The 21,611-nt window shown below is 42.4% G+C and overlaps 1 protein-coding gene across 2 annotated transcripts in view; it reads right to left on the reverse strand.

Moving 5' to 3' along the window:
• Nucleotides 1-21,611, reverse strand: part of LOC106548217 (digestive cysteine proteinase 2) — a 66,514-nt gene that overhangs the window by 18,338 nt on the left and 26,565 nt on the right. For both annotated transcript variants that reach the window (XM_087727513.1, XM_087727512.1), the window contains exons 2-4: nt 18,169-18,228; nt 11,606-11,698; nt 5,865-6,037 (exon numbers count right to left, since the gene is read on the reverse strand). In XM_087727513.1, the coding sequence (XP_087583639.1) occupies nt 5,865-6,037; nt 11,606-11,698; nt 18,169-18,223 (321 nt within the window). In that variant the 5' untranslated portion in view covers nt 18,224-18,228. The remainder of the gene's footprint in view (nt 1-5,864; nt 6,038-11,605; nt 11,699-18,168; nt 18,229-21,611) is intronic.

Genomic DNA, 21,611 nt, shown 5'->3' on the forward strand with positions numbered 1-21,611 from the left:
GATTTCTTCGAGGGCCAGATCAGCATTGTAGTTCTCCTCTGCAGGCTGGGGGGAGTGGGGGGAGAGATGGGACAGAGGCCTCCTGCCCTTTACCAGCCAAAACGGGATGCAGGGGCCCCGCGCATGACCCATTTTCAGCCTCCATGGCCTCCTGCAGCACTCTGCCGGCTGAAAATGGGCTGCATGGGGGCCTTGGCAGGCACTGCCAGTCCTTTGATATTTCCAGGCCAGCCCCGCAGGCTGGATTTAAGCACTTGAGTTAGACACCCTTGGCTTAGGGTATTGTGTGATGCCAGTCCTGAGACAACTCCAGAAGGATAAAAAGTCCCAGTATCCTCTTTGGTGCCCTCAGATTCATCCAGAGCTCAATGTTTCACTGTTCCTCTGCTTTGTTAAGAGTTTGGAGAATGGCTTTAAGAAACAATGGGAATCATCTTTGCAGAGGTTGGGGGAAACTTATTTTATACTAGCTGATAACCCGGCGTAGCCCGGGTATATATTTATCCCAATCCTGTATTAGAGGGAGCCCCCTTGTGGAGCACTGCGAAGCCGTTACCATGGCAACTCCACTGTGCTGGACAGTAGAAGACATTTTAAGGCACAACAGGCTGTATCTTAACAGAACTTGAATCCAAAATGCACAATATCACTGTCAAAAGTGCTGTGACTTGACACTATAGATATAATTCAGTCCTTTTCATTTTAGCAGCCCAGGCATTCTGGAGTTATGCTGGAACAAACACTCCCTCCAAGGGGTATTAGGGGTGTCTTACCCCCACAGTATTTTTTTCCAGAGGGAAAGTCATCAGTGTACCAAGTTTGGTTGAAATTGCTCGTGGCGTTCCAGAGTTATGCTGGAACACACACACACACACACACACACACACACACACACACACACACACACATTATATATATATAATATATATGTGTGTGTGTGTCTGTGTGTGTGTTGCATTTGTGCTGATAAATAAATAAAGGGAGACTAGTATAGATCTATTTCAAGCTATTTAGCTCTCATCAGCTAGCCATACCCTTACTGGGATTTGAACCTGGGCTGTATTACATATTAGGCAGTTATATTAGCCACTAGGCCACAGGCTCTCCTCCTTTAGTAAGGGTATGGCTAGCTGATGAGAGCTAAATAGCTTGAAATAGATCTATACTAGTCTCCCTTTATTTATTTATTTATCAGCACAAATGCAACACAAATGTAGCAAAAGGCAACAGTAAAAATAATGGCTTTCTGTCGTGATGGTCTCTTGTGACGCGCCGATAGACAGAAATATTTGGGCACACCAGGGGTTGTGACACTATATATATATATATATATATATATATATATATATATATATATATATATATATATATATATATATATATATATATATATATATATATATATATATATATATATATATATATATATATATATGATTTTAAATATATATATGATTTTAAATCTTCTCCTCTGTCTTCATCTTCTTTTGGAGTGTAGCCTTGGCATACTGTATAGAGAATCCTGGGTGGTCTTTCAGCCAACAGGAGTCGCACACCAATTGGCAGGTCAACTTTCTGAAAGAAGAGCTTCTCATGGCTGATTTAATCCATACAGAAGTAATGATCGCTAGTGATACCAGGTGTTGAATTTGGCACCTCTACAAAGAAAGCAGGAGCTCTCCTACTGAATTACCGTTCCTTCACCCCCACTTCATTTGTCGGTGGAATGCACTTTATCAACGTTGTCAACATTATCCCGAGTTCTTGGTTTCACCTAAAGGGAAACCAGGTGGCAGCAGGTTGCAAAGAACCCCCAACACACCTTGGACATGTCAAAGAATCGCTCTATACATTCTTGTACAATATCCTGTACATTCTTGGTTTTCCTACCAGTGACAGCCAAGATTCCAGCCAAAGAGTCAACATCCCAAGTAGCCCAGAAATCCAGCTTCTATGGCAGCTCTATTAGTGGTTAAAGACCCTGAACTAGCCCGGGTTTGATAATCAGATCCTGCTTGATGGGGTGAGCTCCCATTACTTGCCCCAGCTCCTGCCAACCTAGCAGTTCGAAAGCATGAAAATGTGAGTAGATAGGTAGGATCCCGTAGATGGAGAACTGTTTCTATCAAAGGGCTGACTTTCATGTGTGTGAGACAAGGATGGCTGATGCCTTGCTTTGGTCTCTGTGGCTTTGTAAATGAGGCTTATAGTAGTAGATAGATCTAGAATAGCAGAATGATAATAGAATAGTAATCGGAATAGTAGAACAAAGGAGCAATTTCCTGACAGTAAGAAAAATTAATCAATGGAACAGCTTGCCTCTGTAAATTGTGGGTGCTCCACAGTGGTGGGATTCAAATAATTTAACAACCGGTTCTCTGCCCTAATGAATGGCTGGGTGGGCATGGCTCAGTGGTCATGTGACTGGGTGGGCATGGCCAACTTAAGGTCACTCACGTCAATGGGCGCTTCGCCTTAGCTGTTACAATGTAATAAGGGTTAACCGGAGAGGCAATTTATGTAAGCAGGGCAATAAAGATTAGGCTAGAAACACCAGAATAGTTTCCTTCCTGCTTTCCTTACAGGATTAGCCCTGTAAAGTGGGGAAAAAAACAAAAGGAGATTTCTTCCAACAACCGGTTCTCTGAACTGCTTAAAAAGTTAACAACTAGTTCTCCCAAATAGGTGCGAACTGGCTGAATCCCGCCACTGGTGTTCCATCACTGGAGGTTTTTAAGAAGAGATTGGGCAATGATTTGTCTGAAATGGTGTAGGATTTCCTGCCTGAACAGGGGGCTGGACTGGAAGACCTCCGAGGTCCCTTCCAGGCCTATGATTCTATGTTCTATGGTACCATTTTGGGGGGAAGGTAACAACATTCCATGCAGCTTGGTGTATAATCATGCTGGCCACATGACCACAGAAGCATCTCCAGACAACGCTGGTTCTCCCAGTTAAGAAACAGAGATGAGCACCACTCTCTAGAGTCGGAGACGACTGGACCAGAGGTGGTATTCAGTCAGTTCTCTCCGGTTCAGGCGAATTGGTAGCGGTGGCTGCGGGAGGCTCCGCCCACTCACCCCGACATAATGCACGAGCACTGTGCATGCATAGAAGGTGGTGCGCATCAGTGATGGGATTCAAAATGTTTTACTACCAGTTCTGTGGCCGTGGCTTAGTGGGTATGGCAGGGGAAGGTTACTGTAAAATCCCCATTTCCTCCTGATCAGCTGGGACTCAGGAGGCAGAGAATAGATGGGGGCGGGGCCAGTCAGAGGTGGTATTTACCCGTTCTCCAAACGACTCAAAATTTCCGCTACCGGTTCTCCAGAACTGGTCAGAACCTGCTGAATTCAACCTCTGGTGTGCATGCACAGACGAGGCCCATGCACTCACATTTGCAAACCAGTAGGGAAGGTAAGTGAATCCCACCACTGGACTGGACAGGGGAAATTTTTGCCTCTACCTTTATCAGAAAGACAGGCTACCATGATTCAAATGGGGTGTTTTTGAAAGCAAGGAGGGTTTTCAGTCCTTCCTTAGCAAACCAGCAAAACAATTCTGCAAAGTTTCTCACCCACATCTGCAGCATCGTGCCTCTACCAGACAGCAATTTGGCATAGGTCAAATAACAGCTTGCCATCAGATGTGTGTGACAAACGCCCCCTTGAGCAGCCATGGCAGACAAGAGATTTCATTACTGTCAAGGCAACAGCATCTGGGTGAAACCTGCCTTGCAATTTTATTAGAAACTTGGCAAAAGGGAAGAGTGGCTCTGTCGCAGAAGGAAGTGGCTGACTCACTAAGGCAAAGGGCAGGCTGAGCTGGCCAAGGATTTGTCCATGTGCTGTTCTCAATTCGAACCCAGCTTTCTCAGGCCTACCGAAAGAGAGGAGGGGGCTGGCATATTAGTGTTTCCAGTGGTGGGATTCAAATAATTTAACAACTGGTTCTCTGCCTTAATGACCAGCTGGGTAGGCATGGCTTGGTGGTCATGTGACCATGTGGGCATGGCCAACTCAACGTCACTCAGATCGATGGGCGCTTCGCCTTAGCAGTTTCTGTAAGCAGGGCAATAAAGATTAGGCTAGAAACAACACCAGAGTGTTTCCTTCCTTCCTGCCTTCCTTACAGGATTAACCCTGTAAAGTGGGAAAAAAACAAAAGGAGATTTCTTCCAACAACTGGTTCTCCGAACTGCTTAGAAAGTTAACAACCGGTTCTCCTGAATAGCTGCAAACTGGCTGAATCCCACCACTGAGTGATTGGGGTGCGCTGAAGGTGCAGTAATTCTTGGAGCCATCTGGGTCTCCAAAAGCAAGTGAGCCGACTGCAGCTCAATGGAAGAAGATCTGCTTTATAGCAATAGCAATAGCAGTTAGACTTATATACCGCTTCATAGGGCTTTCAGCCCTCTCTAAGTGGTTTACAGAGTCAGCATATTGCCCCCAACAACAATCTGGGTCCTCATTTCACCCACCTCGGAAGGATGGAAGGCTGAGTCAACCTTGAGCCGGTGAGATTAGAACCGCTGAACTGCAGATAACAGTCAGCTGAAGTGGCCTGCAGTACTGCACCCTAACCACTGTGCCACCTCGGCTCTATATGCTTTGCATGGAGAAGACCTCCAACATCAGGGGAAAAAAATGTGTTTTGAAATGACACATTCTAGCCAATGGCTAGCATGGTTGTTTATTTCCTAAATAAAATATTTCCCAGATAAACCACAATTTAACCAAGTCCAGGCTACATTATAACCATGATTCACAAATTGCATTGACTATGTTTACACAATGCACTAGCGAATCATAACATCCACATTACAATGTTGGTGCTATATCAATCCAACTAATGTGGCTTGTTTGGATTGGCCCAACAAGTTGGGAAAATCGGGCCATTTATTGCCTCTAAACCATAGTTTATAGCTTAGTGCAGGGGTCGGCAACCTTAAATACTCAAAGGACCACAAAGGTCCTAACCGGAAGCCCCCCGTTCAATTCTGGAGCCGACCAGAAGTCCGGTTCCCCCACCATAGAGTCTCCTCCCAGCGTGGCGTCCTTTTTCCCCTACCTGTCTTAACCGAAAGCCCTATCAATTGAGGAGCTGACCGGAAAACCCTCCCCTTCCATGGAGACTCCTCCTGGCATGCCCTGCTTCCCCGCCCTAACCAGAAGCTCCTCTCAAAATTGTGGTGCCGACTGGAGACAGGGAGCCGCAGCAGAAGGATGAAAGAGCCACATGCAGCTCCAGAGCATTGGGTTGCCGACCCCTGCCTTAGTGAAATATACCAGTAAGTAATATCTTATTCAACCAGCCATGTTTACCACGGCTGTTTTGCATGATGGATGAATCTAGCACTTGATTGGGTGCTGCCAATATTTGCCAAATCAGATGCAGAAAGCTATAATTTAAATATCTCACTGTCCACCCAATAGGCCACTGCAAAACTATATTTTTCCCAAGTTTAGCCTTGGGCAGAGGAACAGTGAAATTATTCATATTTGGTTTTTTTTAAAATAATGCAAGTAGAAATATATTTTTTTAGAAGGATGAGTTATCTTACATGTAAGAAAAAAATAGGATGCTTGATTCACTGCGGACATCACAAACTGACAAATTCCCCACAAATTGTGGAATAGGACAAATGTATAAGGTTTAAGATGTTGGATATCCATTTGTCTGAAGTGGTGTAGGGTTTCCTGCCTAACCAGGGGGTTGGACTAGAAGACCTCCAAGGTCCCTTCCAACTCTGTTATTCTATTTTATTCTTTCCAAAGATCAACCAGGCAACTTTCCAGCTACAAATCCAGCTTGATGTCTTGGACTCCCTTTTCTTTTCCAATTGCTGAACATCGTTGACTCACCTTGAAATCTTTCATGTCGGGAAAGACCCCCTGTGGCTTCACTTTGCTTTCTTTGGTGCCATTTAACAGGAAGCACTTCTGCATGTTGACCACATTTTCCGTGGTGGCTGGTGTAATCTTGAACAAAGCACCATAGGGCTCTAAACAGCCAAGCTGCAGCGTCACCACCTGGCCTGCAAAAAAGGACAATGTGAGCAATGGTAAACAAAAATGAAATTAAAGGTAAACAAAAACGAATACAGCTCATCTGCCTGGAATCCGCACTGCATATCGGACATTAAGGCCATTGAGTGAGTCCAGAAGTATTTCAGGAGAAGAGTCCTCCACTCCTCTGCTCACAATAGAATCCCTTATGCCACCAGGCTCAAAGTTTTGAGCTTGGACAATTTGGAACTATGCCGCCTGACCTAAGCACAGTACACAAAATTGTCTGCTACCTGTAAATGACCATCTGTAAATGACTACCTCAGCTTCAACCCCAATAATACACAGGCAAACAATTGATAAAAACTCAAGGCAAACTGCTACAAACCTGATTGCAGGAAATACAACTTCAGCAACTGGAAGTTTTGTAAGAAGAGATTGGATAACCATTTGTCTGTAGTGGTGTAGGGTTTCCTGCCTAAGCAGGGGGTTGGACTTATACAGGGGTCTCCAACCTTGGCAACTTTAAGACTTGTGGACTTCAACTCCCAGAATTCCTCAGCCAAAGCTGAGCAAAGCTGAGCATGCATGGTTGACTGGGGAATTCTGGGAGTTGAAGTCCACAAGTCTTAAAGTTGCCAAGGTTGGAGACCCCTGGACTAGAAGACCTCCAAGGATCCTTCCAACTATTCTGTTTTGTTAAATTGTGTCAAAGGAGAAGGCCACTTTGGAAAAGTTTTCCCAGGTGGAATGTGGTTTTAAAGTACTTTTACCATATTAAAAAAAATAAAAAAATATATGTTAAAGCAGGCCTCCCTGTTCCCTTTGATCTTCTTTCTCACCAGGCCCTTGCTTTAATGGAGATCATGCTAATCATTTACATGATATCACAGAAATTATTATTTGCTCTTGTTCTGGAATATTTGGGAAATCACCATTTTGATATCCAGGAACAGAGAATTCCATCACATTTAGTCTTTTCCATTTGTTGCGTCCCATTGCTCATCTAGCTGGTAGCATTTAGTCAGCCTTCGCTGATCAGAGAAAATTAGGCTGGAAGGCAAGCCACCAGGAAGTCCCAAAGCTTTTGGCTGGAGTGGAAAGTTTAAAAAAAACAAACCTAAAAGAACCTAATGACAAGCTGGCAAGTTGTTAGTAAAACTACATGGATGGGTCCATGAAGTCATCAGGGTCAAACATGATCCAAAGAGACTTCTTGCTCCATAACAAATTAGAGGATTATGCCTAAATCTCTTTCTTCCATACAAAGACATTCGTTAGATCTTCAGTTGCTTAACTGGAGTGCAGAGATGAAATAGTAGCTCATTAGAGAGACGCCTATATCTGAAACATCTTCTCCAGATGAGTCTCCTGGCAGACTTAATGAGTTGGGGAATTCCCTTTATGGTCACCTAGCTGTAGGAGAAGAGTGGGCAGAGCTGAGGGTGGAGATAAGTGTGTCATCAACTTAGAATTGTTACATTCCCACAAGTGGTTCAAGTCCAACCTCTCCTGAATTCTGTTGATCCTTATCTGGCGCCAATTTAGGGTTGAATTTTAGTTGACTAGATACCCATGTATAGGTTTGAATAAATCTTCTATGCTGCAATCTAATGGATAGTCCTGATTTTTTTGCACCTGACATTAGCTTAGCTGCTTCCATGTGCTCTGTTGTCTCCCTAGGCTGACCAGGCTCCACTTCTGAACCTTGGTGGAGGGAGAACATCTCAAACGTTTAGCAGTGAATTCAGCTCACATATACATATGTAGAAAGGGAAATGTTTTGCCACCATAGTTGGGAGAAAACATCACAACTGACTAGCTTCACATAACATAAAAAGCCATAAACCAAGTTTAGAGAGCTGCAGTGGTGCAGTGGTTAAAGTGCAGTACTGGAGGCTACTTCTGCTGACTGCAATTTAGCAGTTCAAATCCCACCAGGCTCAAGATTGACTCCCATCCTTCCAAGGTGGGTAAAATGAGGAACCAGATTGTTGGGGTCAATAGGCTGACTCTGTAAACCACTTAGAGAGGGCTGTAAAAGCACCGTGAAGCGGTATATGTTGAATGTTGTTGAATGTTGATTTTATTTATATGCTGCTCTTTTCCCCCGAAGGGGACTCAGGGCGGCTCACAACTCAACCAGGGAAGGGGGATACAAACAAAAAATTAAAACAACACAAAGCAATGCATAGTTAAAAACACACAACAGTCATACCAATTCGAGATGGGGGCAACAGTTCTTTAGCCCCAGGCCTGTCGGAACAGCCAGGTTTTAAGGGCTTTGCGGAAGGCCTGGAGGGTGGTGAGGGTTCGAATCTCCACGGGGAGTTCGTTCCAGAGGGTCGGAGCAGCCACAGAGAAGGCTCTCCTCCAGGTAGTCGCCAGTCGACACTGGCCGGCAGATGGAATTCGGAGGAGGCCTAATCTGTGGGATCTGATCGGTCTAGTGGAGGTAATTGGCAGCAGGTGGTCTCTCAGATATAAGTCTAATTGCTATTGCTATTTACACCCCAAAGGCAAGGCCGAAGCCAAAACAACATACACTTTAACGTGATTTGTGACCCAGATCTTGTCAGTGGCACCCCATCAATTTAAATTGGAGCCCTTTACAGTGGCATGATCAAGGATTGAACTTTAGACTTGCAGTGATCAAAACACACGTGGTCTTTTCACTAAGCTACAATGGCTCAGATTCGTTCCATCAGGCCCTCACTGGGGATGGAGTTGTCCTGCTAATTCAATGATAATCACAGAACTGTGGAGTTGGAACCAACTGTGGGAAAGATTCTTTGGATAATCCAAAGCCAAGGACGAGCTGAACCAGGAAGAATTTGTTTGAACAGACTGTACCCAGCAAACAAACATTTCTAACAATCATGACGAATTCTTGCTTGATGAATTACATGTCCATACGAACACACAAGGGCATGGAAATGCTAGAGTGGATGGCAACAATAATCTACCAAAGATCAGGAGAAGGTCAAGGTACATCGGAGGGATGAAAGTACTCTGCCATGAATCACGATGTCTGTGATCAAAATCCGTCTGAAGCCAACTCAACCACTCCTTTAACTGTCTTCTAAATTGTAGCAATATTTCATGACAAGATTGATGAACGTTGGCTAGCCGGAGTCCGACACTTTCAGGTTACAAATTAGGAGAGAGAAAAGAGGTGCTCTGGGGTATACGTATGTGTGTGTGAAATGTGTAAGGGTGTGCACGCAGTGTGTAAGAACTCCTCTAATCAATAGCTGTTTTCCTTGCTGCTTTTTGCCTGCTGCTTCGCTCACTGTTTTCTTCACCCCGAGAAATATTTTTGGAAGCAAGAAGCTACAAGACAACTTTGCTAACTAGGTGATTAATAATTCAGATAACCGCTCTGCTTACATTAGCTGGGAAAATCATGTTGATCAGCAAAGTGTACCTCTAATTAGCTGTGCTAAGATTGAGAAACCTAAAGGGAGCATTGTATTCAAGGCCTGATCCAGTAAAGTTAGTAAACCAATGAAATTGGTTGTCCCCTGCGGACAAAGATGTTAAGAGGGAACGATGCTCCCCCCCCCACATGCCCCTCTTCCCAAGAAGGACTAGCCCAATCCTCTGCCATGTGCAAGAAAACCAGTGTTATTCCATATATTGCAATTGTTTTGTGTTTCACCCCTATTCTCTTTTTAAAGTTCCTTTTACTTTTTAAGAAATACTGTATATCAAATCAATGCGTGAACAATGTGGCAGCTGGGTGTCATACATTCCAATGCAAATAAAACTAATGAAATTAATCATAATTATTACATTTGATCAACTCGTGAACATCTAGCAATGATACCTGTTTCTATTAGATTATAATCTGTCATCATTCAATTATTCCATGTTTGTAGAAAATTATTTCTGTCTATCCTAACTTCTAATCCTGTCGCCCACCTAAAAGCAAAAAAAAAAGGAAGAAAAGAAAAGAAAAAAGAAAAAGGAAAGAGAGTGAGAGGAGAGGAAAAGCAAATCAGAATAACAACAACTAGAAGGGTCATTCATCCTTTATCTGTAGCCCGCTTCACTATTTTAATTCCTACGCTTTAAAGGAAAGAAAGACAGAAAAGCAAATCAGAACAATAAAAAAAAGAAAAATAATCTAATCATGATCCCCTGCCCGCTTTAATACTTTAATTGCTATGTTTCATCCCCTATTCTTGAGACAAAGAGATAATTCTAACTTTGGGGACGGTGCTATCTGAGCTTGGCTGTTTTCTTGCAGGCGTCTCATTACCCAACTAGGTTACATCATCAGTGCTAAATGGAAGTGGGGTTTGCTCTCTATTTTGTTTTGTACTTTTGGCAGAGCCAGGGAAACGGCGACAGGTGGACATTTTATCCTAACTTTGTCCAGCATTTGTATATTCATTTTCTAATATTTTTTCATTCAATTTTATATCTCTCGCTTTGATATTAGTTGTTTTATTCCATCCAGAGTTCCTTTTGGGAAGACATGCAGCTATACCAGTTTAATCAATGAATTGTAAATCTTCAGAGTTGGATCAGAACAGAATAGAATAGAAGAGCAATGGCGAACCTTTTTTGGCTTGAGTGCCATATGCAGGGGGAGCGCAAGGGGGTCGTACGTGGGTGTGCCGCAACAATAATGCAAAGTGCAACCCCCAGCACGCATACACACATGTGTACATGACAGGCACGTCCCTCCATTTTTCTGCTTGCTTTTTTCACCCTCCCCAGGCTCCAGAGGCTTTATAGGAGCCTGGGGAGGGCGAAAACAGCCTCCCCTGCCCCTGGAGGCCCTCTGGAAGCTTCAGGAGCTTTCCTGAAGCCTCCAGAGCGCAAAAAACCTGGCCCTACGGGCGAACCGGAGGTTCAGGAATGGATTTTCAGTTTGCTCGTAGGGCTGGTTTAAGCCCTCCGGAGCCTTTAGGGGCCTAATCTGGAAGGCCCCTGAAAGCTCCGTAGGGCTTAAACCAGCCCTACGAGCAAACTGGAAGTGACTTCTGGTTTGTCCGTTGGGTCATTTTTTGTTCCGGAACTTCTGGTTTGCCCATAGGGCCAATTTTTGCACTCCGGAGGCTTCAGGAAAGCTCCTGAAAAATGGCTCCGCTTGCCACTTTTGGCACGTGTGCCATATGTTCGCCATCCCAGGAATAGAATAACAGAGTTGGAAGGGACCTTGGAAGTCTTCTAGCCCAACCCCCCTGCTTAGGCAGGAAACCCTACACCACTTCAGACAAATGGTTATCCAATCTCTTTTTAAAAACATCCAGTGTTGGAGCATTCACAATCTCTGGAGGCAAGTTGTTCCACTGATTAATTGTTTGAATTGTCAGGAAATTTCTCCTTAGTTCTAAGTTGCATTTCTCCTTGATTAGTTTCCACCCATTGCTGGTTCTTCTACCCTCAGGGCCTTTGGAGAATAGCTTGACTCTCTCTTCTTTGTGGCAACCGCTGAGATATTGGAACACTGCTATCATGTCTCCCTAGTCAACATATCCTGGTTTGCCTTTGACCTGTTTGACCCTTTTTGGAGATTTTCTCTCCCCAAAACTAAAACTGCAGATTCTTCTCTTTCCATTTAGTGAAGGCATCAGTTTTTTTACCATGATAATATTCAATGCGACTCTTGTTCCCCGTCAGGTTGTACCAGGCTTCAAACGGCTCTTCGATTTCAGCGTAAGGGAGACTGATGACTCCTGCAGGACACAAGGAATAACTCTGATCAATCAAACATTTGCTATAGAAAAGTCTAGGCAGAAACACCACCAAATTTAGGGTTATTGATTGTAGGAGATGACCAGGCTGAGCCCGAGGGTGCGGTCAAATACACCATTAGTTTAGAGTCTCTACGCCCACATCACTTAACAACTCTAAAGATTTGTTTAACCACCATAGCAAAAAGGTCATATCAGTGGGTGTGACTCAGTTAACAATCACCTTGCTTAGCAACAGAAATTCTGGACTCAACTGTGGTCATGAATTGAGAATACCTGGATAGATAGATAATAGATAATTATCTATTATAATAGATAGATAGATAGATAGATAGATAGATAGATAGATAGATAGATAGACAGACAGACAGACAGACAGACAGACAGACAGACACATAGATGATGGATAGATGGATGGATGGATGGATAGATGGACAGATGGACAAATGGACAGATGGATAGATTGTGGATAGATAGATAGATAGATTAATAGATGGATGGATGGACAGATGGATAGATTGTGGATAGATAGATAGATAGATAGATAGATAGATAGATAGATAGATAGATAGATAGATGGATGGATGGATGGATGGATGGATGGATGGATAGATGGATAGATGGACAGATGGACAGATGGATAATGGATTGATGGATTGATGGATTGATTGTGGATAGATAGATGATGGATAGATGGATGGACGGATGGATGGATGGCTGGATGGATGGATAGAGAGAGAGAGAGAGACAGGCAGGCAGGCAGGCAGAGCCCATCTTTATGTAAGAATTGTTGAGTCTACTTATGTAAAAGACCAATAAAAATCCCCCTTTTTAAACTTTGATTCTCACGTTTTCTTAACATTAACAAGCAATTTAGCTGAAAAACAAGGAAAGTGGTATTTTCCATCACAAAGGAAAAACATAAACTTCGCAAAGATCTGTTCAATCTTAAACTCAGGGAGCAATTTTTCCAATTAGGCAGTGACACAGCGAGAGATGTTACATTGACAGTTATTCATTTGCATGCCATTTTTTTTGGAAATAGGGCACGTCTAGTTTTGGGGGTTTGATTTTATTTTTTAAAAAATGTGTTCGGTGATCTCTCAGGCTCCACCGTGGTTATATGAAAGGCCTGGCTAGGTGGGAATATCCGTTTTTGTGCAACTGCCTTGCTCACGTATATTATGAGATAAATATAAATTATATGTTTAAGTTTTACTTTAAAAGAAAAACCAGGGTGATGTAGTCTCTTATTGTGTGATTGAATGTATTTTTATTCTCCTTATGTACACTGAGAACATATGCATCAAAGACAAATTCCTTGTATGTCCAATCACACTTAGCCAAGAAAGAATTTTATTCTATTCTATTAATGAAGTTTATCTTTATCTATATATATAAAAGGCAAGTACCACTCACTCATCACGAAATCTCCAGAACCATAAAGCCTACAAACTTGAAATTTGGCACGTATATTCCCCTTGGCTTCTAGATGCTTGCTAAGAAAGGATTTTTGGAAATGACTATCAGATCATTAATATTTCTTATATAGTAATTAACACGCTCTGATGCTAAGGAGTTCTATTCCCCCTCCCCACCTGAAAAGAACTCTGTTCCAACTGCCAGTTGCCTTATATTAACACACTCTGATTCTAACGAATTAGACATTCTACTCCCCCTCCCCACCTGAAAAGAACTCTGTTCCAACTGCCAGTTGCCTCATATTCTGTAACCTCAGTTCAAACTGGCAGACGCTCCATTCCTTCACTCAGGAGCGGTCTGGGGTTCCTACAGTACTAAATGTCAGTACCTCACCAAAATGTCTATGCCTTCCACCTATGGAATTACTTCTGGACTTATGGTGGCTGGAGTAATATTTGCTTATGTGTTTCAATCACCGACCATCACTGACCCAATTTATTTTGCATAGCCCGATCCCATGGTTTCGTTGTGAAGCACGGGTATCCAGCTAGTAGTTAATATTGTTATGATTTTATGATGTAAAGCCAAACATCCTCTCTCTCCTTCTTATGGAGATCCTGTCCTTCTTTCTTTCTACAAAATTCAGACAAAGTCTTGTTGACCCAAAGGATCTACTCATGTAGAAATGCTTTTGTTTTCTCCTCAATATGTCTCTCTCTCTCCCCCTCCCTCTCTTTCTCTCTCTCTCCACACACAGACACAGACACAGACACACAGACACACAGACACACACCTGAGATAACAGGACTAGGTTGAACGTGAGGAGGATACAGAGCAGTACCCTGTTGGCATTTAGACAAGGAAAAGGGATTAACTTTTATTAAATAACTTAAAAGAGGTTGCAAAGAGGTTCCCTCAAATATTAGAATTGATCCAAAAGCTGTCAGCCCTATCTTTCTCTGTCCCTAAATATGCACTCATAAATCTGTCAGTTTGACAGATGAAGGCTTGATTGAGAGGAGACAAGTCTCCCTTGATCCATCTTTCCACTCATACCCCCCAAATACCTCTATCCTCAGTTCTCCCCTACCTCCAGAATACAATCTCAGACTCAATTCCCTGGGCCACCATGCTTTGATGGACAGTTCTAATAACCAGGCATCCCATAAGCACTAGAAGTCTTTTGCTGATTAGGGAGGTATATAAATCAATCAAGCTCATAGGCGCCACAACTGATTCAGAGCAGTTGTGAGGTTGGTGGTATGACAGATCTTTTTTAGATCTTCATGGATTTCCACACCAAAAAAAAATCCCCAAAAACCAGGGCTTGTTTCAAATATTTTGGATCAGAAAATCAGTCATGACTTACAACTGGTCCTTACATTTGTTGACCGTTGCAGCATCCCTATGGTCACATGATCAAAATTTGGGTGCTTGGCAATTGGTATGTCTTTACAATGGTTGGCATGTCCCAGGATCACGTGATCAACATTTGCAACTTTCCCAGCTGGCTTCTATTATGCCCCGCCATCAGCCAGAAGAGCTGGCGGCAGATTCGGACAGTGTGGAGGTTGGGGAGGAATATGGGCCAGTCTTGGAGTCTGGGGAAGGCTCTAATGAGTGCTCTGTGTCAGAGGCAGAGATGAGGCCAGGGCCGTCTGACAGTTATCAACTGTCTTTAGAGTCGGAAATCAGTGGGGCAGAAGAACAGCTGGAGCCTGTTCCCGATGTGCACATGCACAGAATTGCCAGGAGAAGGGAACAGTTAAAAGAACAAGGGCCGACTTGGGAATAAAGGTACAGGTGGACGGTGAATGGCCCCTCCCATTGGGAATAAAGAGGAGCGAAAGTGGAGGAGAGTTTTCAGGAGACAATTGGTTCACTTAATTAGTGTGAAGATTTATTTGTGATTCTCAGAGACTCCTTGCCAAACATTTTCTTGTATAGCGTTGTGTTTGGAAGATATCGGCCTGGCAGCTCTCCAAGCCTGATAAGGTCTGTGGTTGTAAATTCACCCTTGAAAGACCGTTTGCTGGGACTTTGCTGGATGTGAATGAGAGGAATTCACATTAGCTTAATAAAAAGGGGTTTTGTCAGGACAAGGAGTCTGCTTCTTAATTTTGTGAAGCCTAGGTCAGAACAGCTTCTGACAACCAGAGTTAATGGAGGGGAGGCCAGATTTGCTTAATGACTACATGATTTACTTAACAACTGCAGCGTTTACGATTGCAGCAATTCTCTTAACAACCACGGCAAAAAAAGTTGCGAAATGAGGCGCAAATCACTTAATAAACTATCTTGCTTAGCAATGGAAATTCTAATTCCAATTGGGGTCCTGAGTTGAGGGCTACTTGTGCTGAATCTTAAAACTGAATCTTAAACATGAAATCTCCCACTGTTTCTGCATAGAAACAGGCAGAATACCTTGTCGATTGGACAAAAATTCCAGGAAGAAGCGAAAGAAACCACATCATAAAAGCTTCCCCTGCTTGCCTGCTCACTCCCAAGGAAAATGTAAAGTTGCAAAGCTGGGTAATTGCTTTTTGTCCATGTGTGGCTTTTCAGCCTAGAGTGAAGCTACACAATGGGGATTTGCCAGGCAGCTATTAACATCCGTGAACCCATGTGTTTGTGTGCCAAAGCAAGAAAGGCATTTTGCGCAACTTCAAAAGGATGTCCCTCCTCAGTTACAGGCCAGATGGAAAAAAGATCAAAAAATTGGTTTTACGCAAAATGAGGATAATTTACTAAAACAAATTAGGGATCAAAGTCAAATGTATATAAAAAGGTTATATAATGTATTAATAGAAATGGATTCGGAAACAGAATTAGTCAAAGATTGTATGATAAAGTGGGCACAAAATTTTGATGAATCAATAATGTTGGATACATGGGGAAAGATATGGGTAAGAAATGTAAAATTCACACAAGCCCAACATTTGAGAGAGAACTTTTATAAGCTGTTTTATAGATGGCATTTAGATCTTAAAAAACTGGTCTGTATGTATCCGAATTTACAACCTAAATGCTGGAGATGTGATTGTGTTGATGCTACATATTACCATATATGGTGGACTTGTAAAAAGGTTAAAGCATTTTGGATAAAAATATGGTGGATTATGCAAAATGTTCTTCAAAAAAGGATAAAGTTTACCCCTCAGTTACTTCTGTTAGGTATAACTACTGATTGTACTGTTATAGAGACTAACTTGATTTTGTACTTAATAATGGCAGCAAGACTGTTGGTGGCGCAATACTGGAAGAAGGAAGATTTGCCTACTATTCAAGAATGGACATTAAAAGTAACAAACTTAGCAGAAATGGCTAAAATATCAGCATATCTCAAGGACCACTCAAATGAGAAATATAAACTGGAGTGGAGAAGATGGATTGACTATATCCAAAATAAATACGGGACTAAGAAATTCCAGATAGTTTATGACTGAAAAAGCGAGGTATGATATAATCTGTTTAGAGTTAGCCTAACAAAAGAGGAGTTAAAGCTCAAAGGAAAGATGATACTAACTTTCTTTAAGTTTATTTTAGAACATCTTTGTTAAAGATTTATACCCTGCATTTGTTCTGGGAAGTCGGGCGGGGGGGGGGGGGAAGGTTGAGGGGGGTTGGGTTCGAGTGGGGAGGGTGGGGGAGGGGAGGTAAATATTTGCAAAAGCCTTTTTTTAAATTTTCAATTAAAAAAAGGACTGTCCCTCCTGTGGAAGGAAGGGATGTATCTGGTAGCAATGCTTCCAAAGGCTCTTCTGATATATTTTAATGATTCCCACCCTTCAATTCAGCAAAGTTTAAGATTCTGACATCAGATAAACTCATTCCTGGAAAGATAAACCAGGCTCAGTAAATCTGGGTGCCTCTAGATCTCTCCTAAGATTTGCAAAAACCTACACAGGTAAACAAAAAAAGGGAAGAAGCTTAAAGCAAGGCACTCCCGGGAGAAAACTTTGCCCAGGTTGGTTAGCAGGATTCTGACAAGCTCCCCACCCTTTTCTATTTGGCTAAGGGGAAGATGCCAATTACAGTCTAGATTTTGCTTCCTGTCAAATCTTTGCTGGTGCAAACTTGCATTTTCAACGCGCCCATAACCCACAGTCATAAAAAGAGCCTAAACTGGGTACTTCGCAAAAAAAAAAAAAAATGGTTGCAAAATGCAACGCAACGTTGCACAATGGAGAAAAGTGTGTGGAAGAAAAGGCAGTGTGAAGGGTGCATACATCATCGTTCCAGATGGCCAGTTGTTTTCTTCAAAGTGATTGTACGCTCTTGCCATGCAGTAAAACATGAACCCTGAAATGCTGGCCTGTTCCAGTTCTTGACTGGGGGGATTTTCAGGCAAAGGTAAATGTTCCCCTCGCACATATGTGCTAGTCGTTCCCGACTCTAGGGAGCAGTGCTCATCTCCATTTCAAAGCTGAAGAGCCGGCACTGTCCGAAGATATCTCCGTGATCATTGGCTGGCATGACTAAATGCCGAAGGCGCACAGAATGCTGTTACCTTCCCACCAAAGTAGTTCCTATTTTTCTACTTGCATTTTTACATGCTTTCAAACTACCAGGTTGGCAGAAGCTGGGACAAGTAACGGGAGCTCACTCCGTTACATGGTGCTAGGGATTCGAACCGCCGAACTGCTGACCTTTCTGATTGACAAGCTCAGCAACTTAGCCGCTGAGCCATCGCGTCCCTTACAGTAAGTTGCTGATTATTAGCATATAGAGTGAATCTAATCACTGTTGTTTATGAACACAGCTTAGGGTGTGGTATGAAGCCAGCAAACCAGTTAAACGAACCAGGACTTAATGCATCCTGTGAACCTGATTGCATCTACTTTGAAAGTTTGATCTTTAACAAGTTACTTGTTCTCAGGGAAGACAGATAAAGCCGTTAGCTTTAGAATAGGAATGGACAACCCTCCAGATGTTGTGGAGTTATAACGGCATTTTTAGTCAATGTCAAGGAAAACGATTAAGAAGTGCTGGTCAGTGGCTTCCCAAAAGGCACCCTGGATGGAACTTACCTTTGACATGGTAGAGGCCTCCAAAATCTGGGGTTTTGTTAGTATCACTGCACATATTGCCTGAAAGAAGAGAAAAGAAAGGTGAACGCAAATGTTGAATTGCATTACACTTGCCATCAGATTTTCTGCAGAAACAAAGGAACAAAGAACGGGAAATCTAGAAGCTGAATAGGCAGCGTAGTTCTAAGTTGTCTAAGCCCAGCATTCCTAGCCTAGTGGCATAAGGTATTCTGTTGCGAGCAGAGGAGCAGAGGACTCTTCTCATGAAATATCTATGGACTCGCTCAATTGTATTAATGTCCGATATGCAGTGCAGGTTCCAGACAGGTGAGCTGTATTCGAGAATTGGTCTGGCAAATGTTTTGTATGCTCTGGTTAGCAGTACAATGTTACCAGAGAAGAAGCTTCGCAAGATTAGGTTAACAACTCTTAATGCCTTTTTGGCAATGTTATTAGTGGACTCTGGCACTTAGATCATTAGAGATGAGCACTCCAAGGTCCTTGACAGAGTGGGAGTCATCTTATGATGGACTTATGATGTCTTATGATCAACCTATGATGGACATAAATTGAGGATTACTTGTATAAATCCCAGCCATAAACCTCTTGCTATTTGTTTTTATGCAAGTGTAATTAAGTGACAATAAGAAAATCAACACCACCCTGCTTTTAGTTCTTATTTGTAAGGGAGTCACCTTGGAACAAGTCAGAAACAAAGACAGCTTCCAGCCTAAGTTCTCCCACCTGCAACAGCGGAGACCATAATACAGATTTATAAGCAGGGTTGCTGTGTTGATTACGGAGAAATAATGTATGCAAAGTGCTTGCACGTTTCAGAGTGGATGCCTCTCACCCTGGTAGACATCCACACATATCAAACGACAACAAAAAATTTATGGTACTAAAAATGGCTGGCAGAGTTGCCCCAAATTTACTTAGCTTTGCTTCATCGCTAATAGCAACAATAATAATTTATATCGGCACACCATTCTTTCACACCTCCAGAGTTTGTTGCACTTATGGTTTAGATCAGCTTCCCCAACCTAGTGCCCTTCATTAGATCCCCTCCATGAGAACATGGCAATTGATGTTTGAGAGAGAGAGGGAGGAAGAAAGGAGAGGAAGAAAGAAAGAAAGAAAGAAAGAAAGAAAGAAAGAAAGAAAGAAAGAAAGAAAGAAAGAAAGAAAGAAAGAAAGAAAAGGAAATTCATGTATATAAATCACATAATAATGTTAAAGGTTTACAGTCACGGACATACCAAACCGCAAACTATCCTCAATCTCATTATGACTTGGTACAAAACATTACGTGAAACCAGAGAGGGTAGATTGAATGTCAACTCTCCTTTTGAGAGAGACTTCAAAGAGTATCAGTTCTTGTAAGATTCATTCCCTGCTATTAAGCAACTTCACTTGGAAAAATACAACCCTAACCCAATCGCAAAAACAGGGCAACACAACCTGAAAATGGAGCTGATTCTTTCTTCAAAGTCAGCAATTTCTATGACCACAGCAGATTTGAGCAAGGCTACTTGATGAAGAAGAGATAAACTGTGATCACTCAGGAAGACAAACAAGCCTTACAGCCTGTCTTCCACCCTTATTTGCTTTCTTGTCCTCTCTGTATTAAGTAACTGGGCATGGAACAGGAGAAGTGGTTACAAATGAAATATCCCTGATTACTACTGACTCCCAGGCAGGGCTGAGCTGTTGAAATATTCAGATGTTCCATTAGGAGAAAGTTCTGGTTTTTCAAGGCAGTGAGCCTTTCCTTCATCTCCCCCCCACCCCAAGTCAGCATTTTCCCTGGTAATTCAAATATACAATTTCCTCTTTCTTCCCTATCTTCTGTCTTCTCACTTTTGGACTTTCTGTTCCAACACTGGAACAAGAAGTTGTGATGTAGGATCTACAGATAGTTGTTGTTGTTAGTTGAGAAGTCATGTCTGACCCATCGCGACCCCATGGACAATGTTCCTCCAGGCCTTCCTGTCCTCTATCATCTCCCTGAGTCCGTTTAAGCTCACGCCGACTGCTTCAGTGACTCCATTCAGCCACCTCATTCTCTGTTGTCCCCTTCTTCTCTTGCCCTCAATCTTTCCCAGCAATAGGCTCTTCTCCAGTGAGTCCTTCTTTCTCATTAGGTGGCCAAAGTATTTGAGTTTCCTCTTCAGGATCTGGTCTTTTAGAGAACAGTCAGGATTGATCTCCTCTAGGACTGACCAGTTTGATTGCCTTGCAGTCCAAGGGATTCACAGGCGTCTACAGATAGATATCTAGATTTCTTCATTCTCAATTGTTGAAGGATTTGACAGGAATATTGACAGCAATAACTAGCTAGCTACCTAACTAAGTGGTGTCTTAAACTAAAAACTACCTCTACTCATCTCAGTGCTCCTCACCATAAAGTCTGGGCTCAGGTTTATTCAGTATGGAATTGGAAGTTTTCACCTTGTCAAATATGAGCAATGTAATGTGACATCAAGCCTTTACTAAAACAAGGAACAGATGGCAATTATCTAGTATAACTAAAAGAAAATTGCTTCCACCCTTTTACAAAGATTGGGGAGAAAAAGAAATTATTATAAGCAGAACCTGAATTTTCCCAAAGGTGCTTTTTCAAGAGGCAGCTGGACTTTTTCTCTGAAGACATTTTGCTTCTCATTCAAGAAGCTTCTTCAGCTCTAGGGATGAGAAGCTTCTTGAATGAAAAGCAAAATGTCTTCAAAGATAAAACAGAAAGTCCAATTGCCCCTTGAATAGAATAGAATAGAAATGAATAACAGTTGGAAAGGACCTTGGAGTCTCTTCTAGTCCAACCCCCTGCTTAGGCAGAAAACCCTACACCACTTCAGACAAATAGTTATCCAACATCTTCTTAAAAACTTCCAGTGTTGGCGCATTCACAACTTCTGGAGGCAAGTTGTTCCACTGATTAATTGTTCTGATTAATTGAAAAAAGCACCTTTGGGACAACCATGACCTGGATGAATCTCCACAGACAGAATCTGAATTGGGTAGAGTTCTTTCATAATGGCGTCTTGGTTTTTCCAAAATTCATCGCTTATCAGGAAGCTCCCAGATTCCTGCATGTAAGTTTATTCATTTCCACTTAGCATGTCAAAAAGCTTGACAGAATTTGTGCAGTTAGGGGCTGTCGCTGATCTTGTTCCCTAATACTTCAATCTATTTCATTTCCAGCTGTTAGTCGACATTCATCTTTGATAAGTGATTTATTTATTTTTTTGCACTTAACAAACAATGATGCTCTCACAGTCGGACTTATTAAGGATTTAAACCGATGCTATGGCAACCACGATGGACTGAAATACTGGGACAGAACACACACACCCTTCTTTGTGCAACCTCCAGGGAATTTTGCTGGGTGTTCAATGGGACACCTTGGACCTCTTTGCTATGAAATTTTTAAAAATAAGCCAAGA

This window comes from Thamnophis sirtalis, unplaced genomic scaffold (assembly GCF_051295495.1).
Source record: "Thamnophis sirtalis isolate CommonGarterSnake01/CBP01778 unplaced genomic scaffold, rThaSir2_p1.2 scaffold_13, whole genome shotgun sequence".
NCBI classification, from domain to species: domain Eukaryota; kingdom Metazoa; phylum Chordata; class Lepidosauria; order Squamata; family Natricidae; genus Thamnophis; species Thamnophis sirtalis.